Source organism: Rhincodon typus, chromosome 9 (assembly GCF_021869965.1).
Source record: "Rhincodon typus isolate 14 chromosome 9, sRhiTyp1.1, whole genome shotgun sequence".
NCBI classification, from domain to species: domain Eukaryota; kingdom Metazoa; phylum Chordata; class Chondrichthyes; order Orectolobiformes; family Rhincodontidae; genus Rhincodon; species Rhincodon typus.
In genome coordinates this window covers 53,716,964-53,737,726 of record NC_063340.1, presented here as the reverse complement: position 1 = coordinate 53,737,726, position 20,763 = coordinate 53,716,964, and the positions used below count along the sequence as shown (strand labels likewise).

At 38.2% G+C, this 20,763-nt stretch overlaps 1 protein-coding gene across 2 annotated transcripts in view; it reads right to left on the bottom strand.

The window, feature by feature from the left end:
• kctd3 (potassium channel tetramerization domain containing 3) overlaps positions 1–20,763 on the bottom strand; it is a 75,724-nt gene that overhangs the window by 13,521 nt on the left and 41,440 nt on the right. For both annotated transcript variants that reach the window (XM_020510533.2, XM_048600811.1), the window contains 6 exons: positions 19,941–20,131; positions 12,147–12,262; positions 6,616–6,703; positions 4,913–5,029; positions 4,161–4,331; positions 218–373 (listed from right to left, as the gene is read on the bottom strand). In XM_020510533.2, coding sequence (XP_020366122.1) covers positions 218–373; positions 4,161–4,331; positions 4,913–5,029; positions 6,616–6,703; positions 12,147–12,262; positions 19,941–20,131 — 839 coding nt within the window. The remainder of the gene's footprint in view (positions 1–217; positions 374–4,160; positions 4,332–4,912; positions 5,030–6,615; positions 6,704–12,146; positions 12,263–19,940; positions 20,132–20,763) is intronic.

Here is a 20,763-nt window from a genome sequence, read left to right as displayed (position 1 = left end):
ACAATGATTAGACAAAACGTTCTGCTGACAATGTTTATTCCTAGTTTCTGCACTCAAGAAACAGAATCCCAATATTATAAGCAAGGCAGAGTGGGGGAAGCAAGATAATACTGAGTATTATGAAATGTTGGAAATTAGCATCTCTAAATAACACAACATTTGACACTTTGTTATACTTCCTAGTATTTTTAATTCAATAGGTTAATTCAATATTTACCAATATCATTTCCAGCTGCATAACTTCCATGACTCTCTGTCTCCTCTAATGAAAGAATTTTGAATGAAGCTAGTGGTGTAGAACCCGGCTGTGTGGAAATCATGCCTCTGAAACGAGTGACTGTCCAAGTCCTCACATGGTTATTATCGGCACACACTGCAGGATAAAGGCCATTAACCATATCAAGTCACTTCCAAAATTCACAGATAAATCAGAAAAGCAAAAATATTAAGATTCATTTTATAAATATTGAGAAATATAGGAGTACATAGTATTTACCAAATCTAAACACAAATGCCAGGGTAAGAACAAAGTTGCATGCCTTTCATATAGTTCACATTAGCAGTCGGAAGAGAACAAATCCAGTTTACAAAGAAAGTAAGTGTACCAACGTATACATGAAAAATGTCTCTGGCCAATATTGAAAAATAGAATAGATATTTTTCAAATGCGCTATAAATATAAACCTGTCAACTAACAAACATAACGATTTTCTCCAAAGTTTAGATCAGAATCCATGTATGATTTTACGACATATAACTTTCACTAGTGTACAAGCATAAAAATGGGTAGCTCTCAGTAATGCAATGGAGGAAACATTACAGTGTATGAACTGAAGTTGAAGATAATGAAGATCATGGACATCACTCATCTATGTAACTTAATTTAAGTGAATAAGGGTTCAAACATCAGAGGTGCAAAAGTGGGAAAAACATAGGGAGAAAAATGAAACTGATCTCCCTATTTGAAGGACAATGGAGTGGCGGAATTAAGTCACCAATGTCACGATCACGGATCAGAGCCCCAAAGTATCGTGAACATTTTTAACTTGCAATTCAAAACGTGGTTTTTAAAAGAAAGCTGACCCAGCCAAAAACAGCCGAGGATGGAAATTAACTGGCTGTCTGGAGCAAAGAACCCGTAGAATATCACAGCTGCAGAAGCAAAGGGAACATCAAACAACAGCCTTTCAAACGGGTGAAGAGGCAAGTCCAAACAGATTGGACTGTGATTTCTTGCGACTACAAAGATAACAAAGGGCTGACGATCCCCTGCTCAATAGCAAACTATGCCCTGTGGATTATCTCCTAAACTTCAGACAGATTTTGTTATTTTTGAATAACAAGGACAAGGGTTTAAAAAAAAATGTTTCAACTCCTGTAGCTTATGCTCATGGGAATGAACACTCAATTGTCTAACAGCCTGGGTTTGAGGCATTAGTATGCTTTGAAGGTCAGGCTTGAAGGATCATCTCCTGGACAACCTTGCGTTGTAGCTAAAGATAATCTCTCACTCCAAGTGCTACAAACCAGACAAAACAAAACACGACAATAAAAGAAACATTACAAAACCGACTCCTGCCATCTACGGTGAGGGCTAAACGACATTACAGGATACCAAATGAAACAGTGTAAGATAGCGGACAATGACACATCCCTCCCTGTTACGCTCAATGCTTTCTATGCTTGGTTTGAGCAGAATACCCCCAGTGTGGCGATGCGTACCCTGACAGCCCCAGGTACACCTGTTCCCTCCGTCACCACTTCAGGAGTCAGACCAGTCTTCCTGGGAGTAACCCCAAGGGAAGCAACGGGCGCGATGGTGTCCCCGGCCAAGCACTCAGATCCTGGCAGACCAACTTGCAGAGGTATTCACCAACATCTTCAAACTCTCCCTCCTACAAGCCGAAATCCCCACCTGCTTCAAGAAGACCACCATCAATCCCGTACCCAAGAAAACACATGCAGTGTACCTTAACGACTACTACCCAGTGGGTCTGACCTCAATAATCAGGAAGTGCTTCGAGAACCTGGTTATGGCCCACATCAACTCCAGTATCCCAACCTGCCTTGATCCCCTACAGTTTGCCTACCGACATAACAGATCCACAGAAGATGCCATAGCCCTAGCTCGGCACTCATCCCTGGAACATCTGGACAACAGACACCTACGTCAGACCTCTGCTCATTGACTACCGCTCCACCTTCAACACCATTATCCCCTCCAGACTGATCTCAAGACTGAGACAACTTTGTCTAGGCTCTGCCTTCTGCAACTAGATCCTCAGCTGTGACCCACAGACCACAGTCAGTGAGGATAGGTAACTGCACCTCCTTCACAATAACACTCAACACTGGAGTCCCCCATGGATGCGTCCTCAGCCCCTTACTGTACTCCGTGTTGCCAAATTCCAAACGAATGCCATCTATCAGTTCACTGACAACACTACTGTAGTGGGACAGATATCTAACAACAATGAGTCAAAATACAGAAGGGAAGATAGAAGGCTTGGTGACATGGTGCAATGAAAACAATCTGTCTCTCAACGTCAGCAAAACTAAAGAACTGATCATCGACTTCAGAAAGGAAGGAGAACACGCCCTCATCTACATCAATGGAACTGAGGCTGACAGAGTGAAGAGCTGTCCTGGACATCCCACGTAAATGTGACAGTGAAGAAGGCACAACAACGCCTCTTCTTCTTCAGGCAGCTCAGGAAATTTGGTCGGTCCATAAGGTCCCTCACCAACTTCTACAGATGCAGCACTAAAAGCATACTGTTCAGGTACATAATGGCCTGGTATGGCAACAGCTCTGCCCAGGACCGCAAGAAACTAGAGAAGGTGGTGTGCACAGTCCAGACCATCATGCAGGCCAACCTTCCATCCACAGACTGCACTTACATGGCTTGCTCCTGTAGAAAGGTGGCCAACACCATTAACGACCCATCGCACCCTGGTAATGACCTCTTATAACCTCTTCCGTCAGGCAGAAGATACAGAAGCCTGAACTCTCGCACAAACAGGTTCCGGAACAACTTCCTTCTGGCCATTATCAGACTGTTGAATGGACTCTAGCCTCAAATAATGTAACCTGTATGCCTCTAATTCTCTTTGATCTGTACATTCCTTGTTGCCGTGAGCTGCCAGTACCGCTCAAACGAAACTTTTCACTGTATTTCAGTAAACATGACAAGAAAATCAAAATCAAGCAAAAAAGGACTCTCTCTCATTCTGAATGTTGGAATTCAATTATTGTTGAAAAAAATTAGAACTATAGAACCTTAACTAATCTGCAAAGCAAGAGATCATGAAAGTGACTATTCACCTACCAAACACTGCTAGTAACCTGCAATGGTCAGGATGTTCAACCATCTGCACTTCGTAAACATCTCAGCAACTAATTCACATAGCTTTTAATCTTCATCTTTTTGGAGTTGCCCCTTATTACTAAACTGCATGTGTTGCTTTATTAATCTTTTTGATGTTTAGTAATTTATAAACTCACTTTTGGTTAACACAAGGAAGCCTGGTTAAACTGGCTCCTTCTAAGGCATATGCCTACTTGGATCTAGGACAAAGGCAGCCACAACAGAAGGGATTATTTTTAAATCAACTTTGCTGTGACCAACGAAGGATGGATGAATAAATAACGGACGCAGTTCATCCTTCCTCAGCCAGGAGTTTAACTGTTTGGGGGTATCTGCCTGGAACATGAATGAATTAAGGAACCTCCATGGGTATGGCCATAATGCTACAAGAGATTACCGAAGTGAATAATATCAGTCATTTCAAAAGCTGATGCACTTCTGAAAAGATATTAACAGATACAGCGAAACTCATGTCACCGTGTGTAGGGGTTGGGGGGGGGGGTCTAGTCCAACTAAAAGAATGTTCCTTTCCTAAAATTATTTGATCATAATCTTGCTTTGATTTCTCAGCATCCTAATTTCCATGGAATTTCTAATTTATAATTTGTTTTCCCATCGGGTTATTCATATATTTATAACAGAAAGCAATTAAAAACTTAAAAGCATAGACCAGCTACCAATCCTAAATATACAAGGACGGTAAAATGTAATTGGGAAGAAATTGGTGCAGCACAAATTAATAAAAACATAAACACAAGTCATCTCAAATCCAAATAAAGTCCACAAGCTTACCAGACACCAGATATTTTTCAGACAGCATGATTTTAGTTACAGGGCTTCGGTGAACTGTGAAGGTTTGGAAGAGCTGGGGACCTGACCCTACAGTTTCAGGATGCTGGACTATTACACGCACTGCACCAGAACTGGTTCCATATGCAATCTCAATCCAATTGCCGCTGACACCTGTAAATGGAACAAGATACATTTAATAATCATGTATTACTTGAAGTCTCCAAGCGTAATACTGGTTCTGGCTAAACATGTAAAAAGGGGAAGGAAGATACATTAGGCAACTGACATGCTAGGGTACAGCTACATTACTGTGCCACCCCAAGTAACCCTAGATAGTGAGTAGTGAAAAGCTATTTGTTTATGAAGTACGTTATGGCTGAGCCTAGCTTTGTTGTCACCAACACCGACATTTTTTTTTAAAGCAGTGGCATGGGTGAAGGCTTAGGGTATCAAAAACAACAGTTTTACTTTTACTAACAATCCAGCTTATATGGGATCTTAAGATTTGTTTTCTCCTACCGTGATGGCAGCTGAGAACCACAATTCTATCTACCCTCACCATTTCTCTTCTGTGGTTCTACGTTCATCCATTAGGATTCCAGTTTCCATAACATCATTTATTGCTTAGGAAAGCTAGGTTCTCACTGGAGCCTCTTATACTGTCTGAGATTTTGTCTGGTAATCTGAACTGAACAAATTAGAAATTTAAATTTTAATTAACAGACTATATCGGTCATTGACAACGTACATACTTGTCTTTGGAGTGAGGTACACACTTAATGCAGTGATAGCATCATTTGATGGATCATGATAAAGCTCAGTAACCAGAAGATCATTATCCTTCATCCTTAATGGGAACTTCTGCATGTCTAAAATACAGAAGATTATTGTTATTAATAACCAAATGCTATACTTTACATATGAAAAATAAAAACACTAACTCCAGTCTGGAATAGTTCGGAATAAGATACACCAAAGGGAAGGAGATGCCGGGGGTGGGGGGGGAAGTGTTGAAAAACTGGAAACAGATGTGTTTATGATTCTAGCTGACAGTAATACTAGACAGTCAGATCCCATCATGAAATCTGTCTTCATAGATCATAAATTTTATTTTTATTAATCAAGTTACCATGGTGGTCAGTCACTAAACATATTCACAAAGACCATCAACATAGATTTCACAATAGATCATAGATTTATTAGAAAAAAAGTCGGACAACAATGTGGAAGAATCTGAAAAAAGAAATCAACTTTTTCTTCCACCAACACCACACTTTACAGGCACTCAACCCTATAAATATCATTCTTACCTTCACTTTAAAATTTCTCACTCAACCAATGAGATCACAAGCCTTTCTTTTTAGTGACTTCCTGCAATTTTACCCAATCTGATTTTCTACGTTCCTCCCGAAGATACACAGACATGGGCTAACTCAGTAACTTTTACCCTTAGGAGCTCTGAGGGTTAATTCCACCGCCTTTCCCACCTATGTAAAATCCTCGCTATAAACGGATATCCCTGCAACTTCATCCGTAGATGCCTACTAAACAGACAACAGGAGGACACAATACGACCTAACACACTGGCCACACTGCCCTACATCAAGAACATATCGGACCTGACAACAAGACTCCTATGACCACTAGGAATCATGGTAGCTCACAAGCCCACAGCCACTCTATGACAAACACTTACAAGAATTAAAGACACCATTCCCATGACATGCAGAACCAACGTGGTTTACAAAATACTATGCAACGACTGCCACAAACATTACAATGGACAGACATGAAGGAAACTAGCCATCAGAATACACGAACATCATGTAGCAAAACAGCACGACAACCTCTCCTTAATATCAGTACACTCAGACAATAAAGGCCATCAGTTTAATTGGGACAATGTAACCATAGTAGCCCAAGCCAAATATAGACACACACGGGAATTCCTAGAGGCATGGTTCTCCACCCATAATGCAATCAACAAACACAAAGAATTGGATCCCATATACAAATCCATACAGATCAAAACGGGAAATGACTTTATTCACGATAACAGACCACACAGTATAAATTCCAAGCGGGGTAGAAGAACACCGCTTCATCGGAGGCTCCACTGATGATGTCACCTGGCATGGTGACGAAATGTCTGAACGAGAACAAGCCAGCTCAGCGAGCAAGTCAACAACCTTGCCCACAACCCGAGCTACAGACCTTTGCCAAAGCGTAGAATATATTCTACTAGACTGCTCTTAACTATCTTATAAATGAAAACAATTTCTCTTAACTTGTATTCTTTTTGTGATATTCTTTTTTCTACACCTCATCAATTTTTGTTTCCTGGTACTTTTCAGTCTTTCTAGATGCTTTCACCTTTCTTTCACTAAGAGCCTCTAAAGTCTCCTATTCATAACTCCAAGTTAATATTTATTAATAGGTAATGGCAGTTTCTTACCTATATAATATATCGATCCATTGTTACAGCCTAGCAGAAGGAATGTCCCCGCTGTGTCGCAGCTTGTGATAGGAACAACCTCCTGCACCTGCATTTTCAACAGAATTTTAATGAAATATGGATCTTGACAAAATTATTGATATTTTCTCTTAGGCAAGATAACATTCTAAACATAAAAAATAAGATGCTTGTTGCATTGGAACCTATTTAGTCTCAGTTACAAAGAAAATCTGAGAGAAACAAACTAAGAGCTTAAACACAAGATGTTACATGTCCACTGATAAAGTACAACAATTCACGCTAATAGTATCTGTCAATTTGTACAAGACTCATATCTAGAAACTGACATTGCCAGAATTACTTTATATGCTTCACTCAGAACCCCAGAAAGAGATGATTTTCATGTCGCATATTACAAGACCAGTTGATCATGTCAGCGAGGCTAATATTTCAGTGTCTGAATTAGTTCCTTTTCCATAAATCAGGTTATTTTGTTTAATGTGGGGTAGTCCTGTTAGATGGAAATTCCTGTAGAATTCCTTACTTTCTAGGAGTTGAGCTATAGTTTGAGAGAGAACTTTTCCACAGTGGGAAGTCCACATTGAACAAATGTTATTACGTGGAAAGCAATTGCTGGATTGAAAAGATGCATTTGTTATACGGCCCTGTTTTTTCAGCCCATTCTTAGGGTGGGTCTTGCTATTACAAGTTGTTGCATGTCTGGGAATAGTTAAGGAACCAAAAAAATGGAAGATTTTAGTAGGAGTTATACACAGTTCTCCTAATAGGATACACACATACAGAGATGAGAAGCAGGAAACAGAGTACTATTTTAAAACTGAGATACAACAGGTTACACTAGATTTAGTCATCAGTAACAAACCATAATTAGTTAACAATCTGACAGTAAGAAACATCTTACAAAAGTCATCACTACACACTGAATTTGCTATTACTCCGATTCAATTGAGAAGCTGGAATCTGATTTGTAGGTATTGTGCTACCTCAGAGAAGGGGAAAAGTTACTTGGGCACTTTGCTCCAGAGAGCCATCACACCTCTTTGACCACAGTCCAGTTTTGAGTTGCCGAGTCTGAGACAGAAGGGTCATGCACTTATGAGGACCCAGGGGGTTACATTGAGGACCCTTGGCTTCTACAATTGTCCGACAGTTACAAAGCTCTTGCAAACTGTGAGGAGAGTGGGAACTGCACGGAGATGAACAAGCCAATCACAGCACCTTGGGACCAGGTAGAAACAGGAATTTAGCAATGGTACGGGATACTACAATTAGGGGGTCCAGATTCTGTTCTCTGCAGCTGTGAGTAGTTTTCCGGAAGGCTGTGTTGCATCCCTGGTTCAAGGGTTAAGGACATCTACTCAGGGTTGGAGAAGAGCTTGGAGGGGGAAGAGGACAGAACAGATCCAGTAATCAGCATCGATGTTGGTACCAATGACAATGGTAGGACCAGAAAGGTGGCTCTACTGAAAAATTTTGAACAATTGGGAGCTAAATTGAAAAAATAAGGAGCTCGAAGCTAATCTTTGGTTTGCTATCTAAGCTACAGGCAAACTGGAATAGGGTAAATACAGTCAAGGAATTAAATGTGTGGCCCAAAAATTAATGCTGGTTGAATGGGTTTCAGTTCATGGTGGCACTGGCATCGGTAATGGGGTCATGAAGGGAAGGAGACAGAAAACAGTTAACATTGGACCCTTTAGCTTAACATCTGTCATTGGAAAAAATCTACAGTCTACTACAAAGGATGTAAAGCAGAACATTTAGAAATACTTTATATGTTCAAACATAATTATGAAGGGGAAATCAGGCCTGACAAATTTACTCAAATTCTTTGAGGTGATAACAAGCAGGATAGATAAAAGGGAAGCAGTGAAAGTAATATATTTGGATTTTCAGATGTTTGATAATGTACCACAAATTAGGCTACTTAAAAAGCTAAAAGTCTATGGTGTTGGAAGTAGTATATTTGCATGGATAGAGGATTGGCAGAGTTGGGAGAAAGAGGATCTTTTCAGAATGACAGCCTTGTAACTAGTGGCATGCCAGAGGGATCAGTGCTTTGGCCACAATTCTTTACAATATTTATTAATGAACTAAATGAGGAAAGTGAATGGACTATAGCCAAGTTTGTGGATAAGACAAAAATAGGTTAGTAGGCAAGTGGTGAAGATGACACATAAGAGTTTGCAAAGGGATACAGAGTAACTTGACAGATGCAATATAATGTGGGAAACTGTAAGGTTATGTACTTTGGCAGGAAAAATAGAGGAGCTGAATATTATTTAGGTGGAAAAAGACTGCAGAAAGCTCCAGAAAGGAGAGATTTGAGTCCTCCTGAATGAATCTCAAAAAGCTAGCATTCAATTTCAACGGGAAATAGGGAAATCAAATGGAATCAAAAGTCAGACCACAGCTGCAATGCTGTGAACAGTTTTTGGGCCTCTTATCTAAGGCAGTACAGAGAAGGCATACTAGGCTGATTCCAGGTGTGGAAGGACTGTCTTATGAGGAGCAGTTGAGTAGGTTGGGCCTGTACACATTGGAATTGAGAAGAATGAGCAGTGGTATTGAAACATGCAAAGTTCTTGGGGGACTTGACAGGATGGATGTGGAGAAGTTACCTCCCCTGGAAGAGTTTTGTTATCTCAGAATAAGGGGTCGCCCATTTAAGACATAAGAGGAGAAATTTCTTTTCTCAGAAGGTACCTAATCTGTGGAATTCTTTACTAGAAGGGGCTGACAAGGTTAGGTCATTAAACATTTTCTAGGCTGTAATGGAGAGATTTTTTTTACAGGAAGGTAATCAAGGATTTTTCAGGAAAAGCTAGGAAAATGGAGCTAGGGATCATCATGTCAGCCACGATCTCTCTGAATGGTTGAAATGAATGGCTGAACTGAATGGCCTACTTATGCTTTTACATCTTTTGCTCTCATGTGGGAGAACCTTGAAGGAGTTAGAATGGAATTGCTCACAGTAAAAGGGGCTAAACAGATATTGGGTAATAAGCGAAGCAATAGAGGGAAATGTTTAATAGGGTTGAAAACTGGGAACATCTAAAAGGCAAATATCTCATTTGTGCAATTAGCAACCAAGAGTAGTAAATGAGGTAAGAGGTAGTATCAAGCTTAGCTATTACATTATCTATCATAATATGTAAGACAAAAACAAAGAAAAAGAAGTCTAACATCTAGGAGATCTCTGAAAACAAGAAATACAAACAGTAACAGAGATGCAGAAAAGAGAATATCAGAAGAGCAAAAAACATAAAGGATAACTGCATTACTTTTTACAAAGATGAGTAGTACAGCAGACTGTGCTTTAATTAAACAGATGTAAATAAGCCTATAACAAACAGCAAGTAAATGGCAGACTCACTATTTGAGTCTATTTTTTATAATGGGAAAAAATTTTCAACAGTTGGTAGTTAATCAAGTTATGGGGACCAACATAGTTGAAGTTAGTCTAAATGATAAAAAAAATTTCAATGTAGAAAATAATGTCTTGATGTAGAGAAATATCCATGGCCTGAAGATTTGTATCAGAACATTAAAAACAATTTTTGATAATTTCCCAAAACTCTCCAGAATCCAAAATTGTGGTTTTGAATTGGCAAACTGCAAATGTCACTGATTTATTTAAGCAGCAAGAAAAGAAAAACTACATTAACTACAGACCAGTCAGTTTAACACTAGGTGTGTGAAGTTACTATCAGTGCATATTTAAATAGTCATAAGCTGATCAGAATAAGAAAGTTATAAATACAAACTTGCAGATGTGACTACATTTAGAGGCAAAAAGTTATGCAAATGGGAACAGGAATCACAAAGAATACGACAGTCTGAGTGAATGAGTAAATCCTGGCCAAATGGAGTTCAGTGTGAGGGAAGTACAGGGTCATCCACTATGAACCTGAGAAAGAAAAGCTGAATATTTTCTAACGGTGCAAAGCAGTGAGCTACGGAGGAGCACAGGAATTAGGTCCTCAGGTACACATGAAAGAATGAGTAATAAAAGCAACAAATAATTTACTGAATTTTAATTAGTGAAGACTGGAATTCAAAAAACACTTGAAAATGGCACTTCAATTGTACTGACACTTACTCAGATTCCACCTGGAGTACTGCCTTCAGTTTTGGGCAGAACCGCAGGCAAGTTACTCTAGTCTGGAGTGGGCACAGCACAGATTCTCAACAATTACATGAGGGTTTGAACGATTAAATCACAAGGGTAGACTACAATAATATGGTTATATCATCTGGAGTTTAGAAGGTTGAGGCAGCGATCTGTGTTTTTAACATAAGGTGTTTTCATATTGCAAATTTAATTACACAGCGTAATTAAGAACATGTCCTCTTTGAATCAAGTAACAGTTGATAACAAATCAAAAACAAGGGGGTATAATCTTAAACTAAGAGGTACACTGTTTCGGAGTAGTCATGAAGGATAGTGGAGATTTGGAACTTTCTTTTTCAAAAGTTTGTGATTGCTAGGGTCATTGAAGTGTACAAAACTAGATTGTTAAGGTCACTGATGGGTAAATGTATCAAGAGATATGGACCAGAGAGAAGCAAATGAAACTGAAGCACAGGCATCCCATTATCTAAGTGAGGAGCTGACTGGCCTACACTTAATCCTATTTAAAGCAGCTGCATATTCATTTAGCCATCCTTCAACCGAAGAACTCGGTACTAGACCACTTTATCACTTGCCCACAGAATCTTTTTGCCCCAATTGGGTTTCCTTTTACTTAATCTATCCCCAACAGTTATCCTCTTCAATCTTTTCCAATGGTTGGCAAATATCTAAATTGAAGTTTGAAGATTGAAAATAACATTGTCTACACATGCAGCCATTTACCTTCAAAAAGCAAATAGGTCTTGTTAATTGGGTCTTGCTGGTTACAATTTTCATTTTTATTTCATTAGGCCTACTCCCCAAACTAAAGCAAAGCTGCACTGGCATCTAGGTACAATTATTTGAATGAACTGAAACAGAAATTTTGGGTAGTTGGTGCACTGCTTAATCTTTTGAATCAGTAATGCAAGAAAAAGCCAAATTTTGTTCTAGTGGCACTGTTTAAGCTCAATTATGTTGTTTTGTATTCAACAGCATTATCAGTGTTATAAATACAAAAATTTCACCTACCCACAACTTCCTCTGGTGGCTGGAGTTTGCATATCTTAATACATGAAGGAATACAGGAGTTTTGATACAGTATCAACATAATTAGTCATTTACTACGCATTACAGATAAATTCATCACCCTGTTTGTATGACCATTTATGAACATGAATCCCTGCTGATTACACTTAAACCTTCATATTTATAAAATGGATGATCACAGATACTGAAAATAATTTCCTCAGTGCTGTACTGCATTTGCAACTTATAAACGCAAGGCACCAGCAAAATAGATATGGTCACTATATTCTCTATCAGCTGCATAGCATCAGAAATAGTAAAAATAGCAAATGAATGTTTGCAACATTTCATTAAGGTTGTAGCTCACCTGCCAGTGCTGAGTGACTGCATTCCACACTCCTACTTTCCCAGTATGACTGGTTGCAACCAGCTGATTCCCAATAAAGAAGAGTGCATCCACTGGAACTCCAAGACTAAATACACCTACAACACAGAACAGCAGACAAGTCCATTGTTACGTTTCACAGCAATTCTCTTGTCTGAAAATTGACAACTCTGTCAACAAACAGGACCCTCTTATTGATCTCTAAGGCCATGGGGTAGTAACATTTTATATAACAAAGGTATTTACCTCTTCCAGAACTTTCGCTGAAGTATTTTATTAAAATAATGGTAAATCATAACTTTTCTTAAAAGTATGGATTAAGTGTAACAACTATCCAAATAATTGCCTGTGATTGCTGCTTATTTCGCTCTTCTAATAGCAGAAGAACAACCACCAACCGGCATATTTGAGGCTTCCAATGTCGCTGTAAACAGCTAGTGATTCAGAAATAATAACAGGCTTATAAGCAATGCCACTGTACATTTTTTTTCCAATTCGTGTGTACAGAGCTACAATGGAACATAGAAAACAAATGCACAGCGGGCAGATTACTCCAGAGGGAGGACACATTCAGTGAAAATTATCCACAACAGCATGTCAGCTCCTTCCATATTTGAAGTGTCTCTCCTGTTTAGTTAAAGCAGCCATGAAAGCTGCCAGAAATACAAAGTATTTCATGAAGAACGACAGGATAACCCGGAGGAGAGTGGGAGTTGTGTTTCCTTTAAGTAATATGAAAGGTGTGAAACCACAGGAGGCAGACAGTAATAAATACAACTTGCCAATGAACACAATTTCCTTTCAGGAATGATCTTTAGAGATTTGGAAGGTGTTAGCATAATTTTTTTTTACACTGACAGAATAACATCAGTTCCCATCTCTTGAAATTTGAGTCAGTTAATAGTGGCCTTCAAATACTTAGTGTCAAGGGCTCCCAAGTAAAATTCAGAAAGAGCATAAGCTCCCACTGTAATGATGGAATGTGGGTTGCTGTTCCTCTTAGCACAGATAATCTTATCAAACTCCCACAGTATTCGCTAAGTGCTCCTTTTATAGAGAGGCTTGCAGGATTACAGCAGTGTTTGACTATTTTTTATATACAGCAATCTGCAAGACACCTTTATTTATAAGTTGTGTGCTCATAACAGACCGTAGTAAGTTGGGCATTTTGAAAGAAAGCCCGTCAGAAATGGTTGCAAATCAAAGTCAACTTAGACACAGTGACTTCAAGAGCCATTAGTTATCAGTATTATTGCTGAAAGAAAGATATTCTGTTGAAGACTTTTATCTTCCATTTATCAGGACAATTTGTGAGAATTACCAAAGTAAAGGCAAAACACATTCAAACTATGTAAGAGGAGAATGTTGATCAGTTGGCAGTGGACTCTGATTGATACAGGCATTGCTAAAGAGAATGCACTAGTTACAAGACGACTGACAGTTAACTTCCAAGATGTCAGTCGTCATCTGATACATGCATTTTCCACAGCAATGTCCCCACCAGAGTCCACCACCAACTGATCAACATTCACCTCTCATATAGTTTGAATGTGTTTTCCCTTCACTTTGGTAATTCTTGCAAATTGTCCTGCTTAGTGCAAGACAGAAATAAAGTTCTTCTTTTTAGCCATGCTCAAAGATCTGTACAACCAAATGGCTATTTGTTTACCAGCATTACAGAAAATTCATGTCTGAATTTTTCAGTTTTGATCTTGGCTTACCACTGCTATAGATTTCAGTACACCTTTCATTTTGTACGAATTGTTTTCTTTTAAGCTTTAGCAGAGTTTAGATGGGCCAGTAGCCCTGACCTGCTAGTTATCTTTTTTTTTAAAACAAAACTTTTATTCACATTGAAAATGTTAAGAATGGTTTGCATTGGCTTGATTACCCTTAAGATTTTAAATACTGCTCCTACTCATGTGATAATGCTAGATATAAAGGGCAAGACATCTTTTGAATTCAGGTGTGATATTGCTGTGATACGGATGACACAGATGTGTTCTCATCATCTGCATATCATTTAATTACATTCGCACATATTTGGATGGATTCTTTGTAAGCCAAGTGCCACTTGTAAATGGAAATAAAACAGCTATTGAAACCAATGATCTAGTATTGTTCCTGCAATCCATTTTTTGGGAACACTGAAATATTCCATTATTATTTCAATCAGAAATCAGAAACAAAATCAAAAGCTGTGTAGATCAAAAATGTTGAATTTCCAAACAAAGATTCCTTTATTCTCACCCATATCACAGGATTGAAGAAGACGTGCATATATTGAAAAAAGAATGTTTATCATACCAGTAATTTCTCTGGCACAAGATGAAGCAGAATTCAAATACAGTCTTTGCTGTGATAAAAACACACATGTAATGCTTGCTTCAAGTGACTACCATTGATAATAAAACTTAGTTACAATTCTGAAAATTTTACTTACCGATCTATATGGATCTGATACACGCACTTTTGGAAGCATATTAAGGTGCATTAGACTTTAGACACTATTCAAATCAGGAATGGCCACCAGTTGGAGCAAAAGTAAGTAGAACATTTCAAAGAATGAATGCAGATGATGAAACTAGAGATTCAGTCCTCAATTAGTAGAATTTTTAAAATTCTTTATATAGGTGTATTAGCCAGTTAACTCCGTTACATTGAGTCACTGAAACACAAGTCTATTTCACAAATCGTTATGCCAATCTTAAGTCCACAATCTCTTAATTGCTAGGCTTTCATTATCACTTGCCACAAAAGATTGAAGTTTGATACTTCAGTATACACTAGAATCATTAAATGTTTCACCAATTGATGAATTACACTTAGGTCCACAATGTCTAACATATACAGAATTTCATACACGAACCTTGCTATTAGTCACTTACTGGAATACACTCATACTGTCTGAGTTGGTCTGAATTAGAACAAAATTCAGTTATGCAAAAACCAACATTATTTTATGCATTTGTTGTGACTTCCCGACATCATTAAGAACCAGTTTAAAAATGTCATTTGCAATTTATGTCAAATTCTAAACTACTGTCTTGAGTGATAGATTCCCTCCAATTGCTACTTAGTAGCAAAACTTTTAATCACAAATTCAATTCTCATTATATACAGCAGGCCATATTCTCATGGGAAATTCCAAGGTATATGCAGTGACCAGTAAAACCCTTTGAACTCTGAATATAAAACGTGGCCACGGTGGCTGCACTATCTAGCTGCCTCTCAGCTATTATGAGAACAAACAGTCAATTAAAACGGCTTGAAGATCTAACTGTAGCTGAAATCAGTTTAGCTTTTAAAACAGTAAGTACTGAACTGTGGAAATAGCCAGCATACTTAATTAATTTTAAGCAATAACTTTGCTACTGACAACTGGCAAAAAGTGCCAGCTGCCTGATACTATCCCAACTTATCATGGACAGTGGGCTGTACAAGCCACAATGATTTTATGATTTCATTACCAAGGTATGAACAGTTAATTTCTCCCCTTTTAACATGAATTGTGGGAGGTGGGAACAAGGAATGAGCAGAGGTCATTGAATTAAATACAAAAAAGGGGAAATCTGATGGGTAATTTCTACAAACCCTTAGAACAGCTACAGCTACTTTGGTGGCAAAGATCTGGAAATAGATTGCTGGTTCCTGTCCATTTCTTAGTGGGTTTTGGTGCTACAGTAATTACATGTTAGTAAAGATTATTTTGACCTCAGAATAAGCAAAAGCCACATAAATGCATTAGGACATTGCACAGCATCAGCTTCATTCTAAGTTCATGAGAAATATCTCTGTATTGGAAAAATGTTCATATGGAACAGCAACATTTTCTTTTGTGATTTCAAATCATTATTGTGACCACAGCTTTGGCACGTCTGTTTAAACACTCAATAAGTTACATAGAAAACGTCTATAATTAATAATTTTTTAAAAACCTACTTGGCATTTTTGCTTACACCCAACTCTATAAAATTCCGTGTCTCCATGGCAATGAGTTGCCAGTTACGAATGGCAAGTTAAGCAGGCTAGACTTCATTACAATGTGGGAAAAAAACTAAAGAAAGAAATATTACAGATAGTTTAGACAGAAGTTGGAAGAAGTACTTAAATTCTTTAGGAGGGTCAACCTCTCAGAAGCAAAAATATTCCAGGGGAGAATCCACCAAGTTTAATTCCACCTCCAGCCACATGCGCGTCAAGTGTCATAAATATTCATGCCAATTAAATAATGCTACAATTTACATAAACATCTGTTGTGCATATTAAACCCCCTTTTTCCAATTGTATGTTGACAACTGGTAACTTGTAATAAATTCACCTGGGGAGAGAAACCATCTCCCAAGCCCAGCAAAGGACTGACAGCCTTACAGGCAGCCACAGTAATGGTGATCACTTGCTTTAATTTATTTTCAAAATATGCATTAGAAGCTATTCTGAAATAGATTTGGGTTGACACATAAATCTGCTTATTTGCTAGCTTTGTCCCTGTAGAAATCTACTATGCAGCTTTCAACAAAAAAAAACAATAGATTTGAAAAATGCAAAATCAGGGATTTTTCAGAAACATCTCTCTCAAGGAACCTTAAATTAAAAGGAAGAAATTGCTAGAAACTTCACAAACACAAAGTGGTGCAGCTGCTGGAAGCCTGAAATATAAACAAATAGTGCTGGAAAGACAAAGCAGGCCAGGAAACCTGAGCTTTTCCAGCATTTTCTGTTTATAAGCTGGAAACTTTAGATTTCATCAATATGAAATTAAGGAAAAGGATGCCTCAAGACATACTTAATTAGTGGTGGAATTACTAATTTTTTGAACAATCCATCAGATTATCACATATGCAATAGCTGGCAACTCTTTGCTAGCATATCACAGCTGAGCCCATTACTGCCCCTATAAGACATCCCATGCATACAAATTACAATATAGATTGCTGGACAGCATGAGAATCAGCTAATGTTTACTCTCCCTCAACCAGTGGCTGGGTCAATGGATAACCTTTATAGATACCTCAGAAGGAGCAGTTTACTGAATTTACTCAGAATCAAATCTGGGGATGTCCTGTGCTCTAGGCACAGTATTGTGCCACTCTTTTTGCATTCGTTTGCTGGATGCAGCATCACTGACTGGGTCAGAATTGATTGCCCACCCCCAATGCCCTCAAAAAGATGATGGTAAGCTGCCTTCTTGAGCCACTGCAATCCTGGAGTTGCTTTTTCAGAAAGGAGTTCCAAGATTTTGACCCTGCGATTGTGAAGGAATAACAATATTGTTTCAATTCAGGATGGTGAGTGGCTTGGAAGGAAAGTTGCAACTGATGGTGTTCCTGTGCATCTACTGCCCTGTTCTAAGTGACAGAGGTTGCAGCTTTGGAAGCTGTTATTGAAGGAGCCTAAGCAAATTACTGCAGTGCTCCTTGTAGCTTATACCCACTGCTGTACAATAGTGTTGGAGGAAGTGAATAGGATGACAATTATTCAAACTGCTTTTCCCTGGGTGTTAACGACCTCGAGTCCATCACACTCCTGACTTGTGCCTTACAGCAGACAGGCAATGGTGAAACAAGAGGTGAGTTACTCGCTGCAGGGTTTTTAACCCAAGTTGGTCTTGCAGCCACAGTATTTATATGGCTGGTGCACTTCATTTCCTGTCAATGATACCTTGTAAACTATAGATAGTGGGGGACTCAATGAAACCAGACAATCTCATTCCAAATAAAGTTAAATTTTCTGCTACCTGATTAATAACCAGCATGTCATCTATGTCATCTGAATCATGATAAAACCCTAAAAATGTAATCTAACAAAGTTATTCACTTTACAACTAGCTGGTAACTACTTGCAAGTTTTTTTATTGCAGACTTAAAAACTAGCAACAAAATCTCAGTTTATAAACTAAGTCAAATGACAGGACCAAAGCTGAAAGATGTGTGTTAGATTGCTTTTGTTTTCAAGAAAAGAAACAAACAGTGACTAGAAAACTGTGCCCAAGTAATAGCTTTACCACAAATGGTGTTTTAAATGGTCTGTGTTTGAACTTAAGGATAGATTCCATAAAACCTTAATGCAGTAATTCGATCTTCGAGCACCATCCTCCTTAATAGATTTTTGGGTACAGGGAAATTTAACTTCTGTCTCTAACATATTCGATGATTGAGCATTCACAGCTCCTAAAGAATACCAAGGATTCACAATTCACTGAAGAAATTTCTCAAGAAGTCATAATTGGCTGACCACTAAGTTTAAGAATGTGATCTAATCAGGGAGAATACATTTTCAACATGTGCCCTTAGGAATTTTATACTTTTGTCAATTTGATGACCTCCCATTCTTCTAAACTCTAGCAAAGACAGTTCTAGTCTATTCTATCTCTTCTCATAGGACAATCCCCTCCTAGCAACCGATCTAGTGAAACCTTATTTCATTCCCTCTTGGGGACGTGTACCCTTCCTAGTGTAAGACCAAAACTCAACTTCTTTATACTTGAACCCTTTATAACAAAACCCAGCAATCCATTTGTCTTCCTAGTTGTACTCACACGTTAACTGTCACAATGTATGTTCAAAAAAATCCCAGTTCCTGTTGAATGCAAATGTTTCCCATTTTCTCACCATTCAATAGATTATTCAACTTCGTTATTTTTCCAACCAAGTGGATAACTCAAAATTTTACCACACAGTATTTCACCTACCATATTCTTGTTGACTCACCCAACTTGCTGATATCTCTCTGTGGCTTCCTTGCACTTACCTACTTAACTGTGCATTTGTCAGGGGGCTGTCTGCGAGATGAAGTACAAGTATAAAAGGCTAGCAATTGGGAAATCAGAGGATGCAGACTAGGATACTGGACTGAAGAAGGTTCCCTTCGTAGCCTCAAACAGCAGCATACAGGAATCAGAGCACCAAGGGTGATTTAAACACTAACACTAATACTCAGAGAAAACAGTGCACAAAAGTTGATGAGGAATTTAATTGCAAGGACAAATTTTACAAACATAGTTTGTACTTTTAGTAACCAACCTGAAGCGTGATCTAAATGGAGGTCTTTAAGATCATAGTGATACCACAGTGTATAATTAGAACATTGCTCCTTCTGGAAGCCATAAACAGGAATCATTTTAATCTTAGTGCTGGACCATCTAAGGTTGATATTGCAATTTTTCACACAAAGTTTAGTGGAAATCTGAAACAGTATTCCCAAATTCTGGGTCAACTAAAAAGTTTCAAAACCAAAACTGATAGATTTTTATTAGGTAAAGGTATTAAGAGACATGGAGAAATGGCAGTCAATAGTGGCAGCAAAGATTAACCTTGATCAGCAGAAGAAGCTCAAGTGGATTAATAAACAGCATATGCTCCCTTTTTGTCATATCCCTATGACAGGGGCTAACGGCAGCGCAGGCTTTAAGAAGGCTGAAAAGAATGAGTCTTCAGATTATAAAAGCATGGATAGGGTCTTGGTGGTAGTGGTAGTGGTGGTGGAAATGGAGTTCACTGTAGGGTGACCATACAAATCAGTACTTGGCTTAATTCAGAAATTGTTCCCATTATTCCGACTGAACTTTCCTCAGCAAATGCTGAAGATTTAGTTAGTTAATGCTGAAGGTCAGTAAATTGAACTTTTCAGTTCTTATGTGGAGACTAATTTCTGAAGCGATTGCAGAGGTTGTCCCATTTGTTCAACTCCGAGCTCTGAATCAATTTCAAACTGCCTTGTCATCATTTTAGATGATAAAAGAATGTTGTTTTATTCCAAAAAACATGCAATACATACCTATTTCATTGCCACTTCCTCCATCCTGAATGCTCCAAAGGATTATACTACTTTCAGATGCCACAGCTACCATCTTGTCTTTATCACCAAAGGGTCCTCCAACAACTTTAGCATTAACTGCTACTCGCTCTATTGTCCAGTCTAAATATGGACTTGTGAAAACCTGCTGCCATCCAGAGGACTCTTTAATTCTAGAAATGAACAAGAAACCTTATCAACAATTAATCCTCATTAACACAATGTACACAGTGCTTTTTGAAAACAGAACATGTTGCAATAATCTTAAATTTTCAAACATCTACTTCTGAGAATAGTAGTCTAACAAAGTTGCACTAATTTTCTTTCTAACCAATTTCAAGCTGAAGCCGTAACTGAAGTTTCAAAGATCACCTAGGGAACTGAAAAATTAATCCAAAATTACAGCAAACTTGTTTAAAGGACACAAATTATAAATTTAACAGAAATTGGGTGGGGGGGTATCCAAAATAAAGTAGCACTTTGAAAGAATATATGATTGAAAAAAGCTACCTTAAGTGAGTTCATTTCTGGTGGAAATGGAGATTGAAGGATTTGTATTAATGGACTTTACCAGCTTCTAGAATTTCAAATGTGAACAAATTCTAATAGATTGGCAATTACTGACCAATCTCTAATAAAGGGCTACATTCTACAATTGGCCATCGTCAGGTTAGTATTTAAAATCTGACCAGATATTGTTAATTTATTAGCAACAATAGTGCTAACCTGAGTGGCTTTTATCACCCAATGCTTTAAAGGAATAGTTATATAATTCCAAGTCAGGATAACATGTATTTTGGAGGGG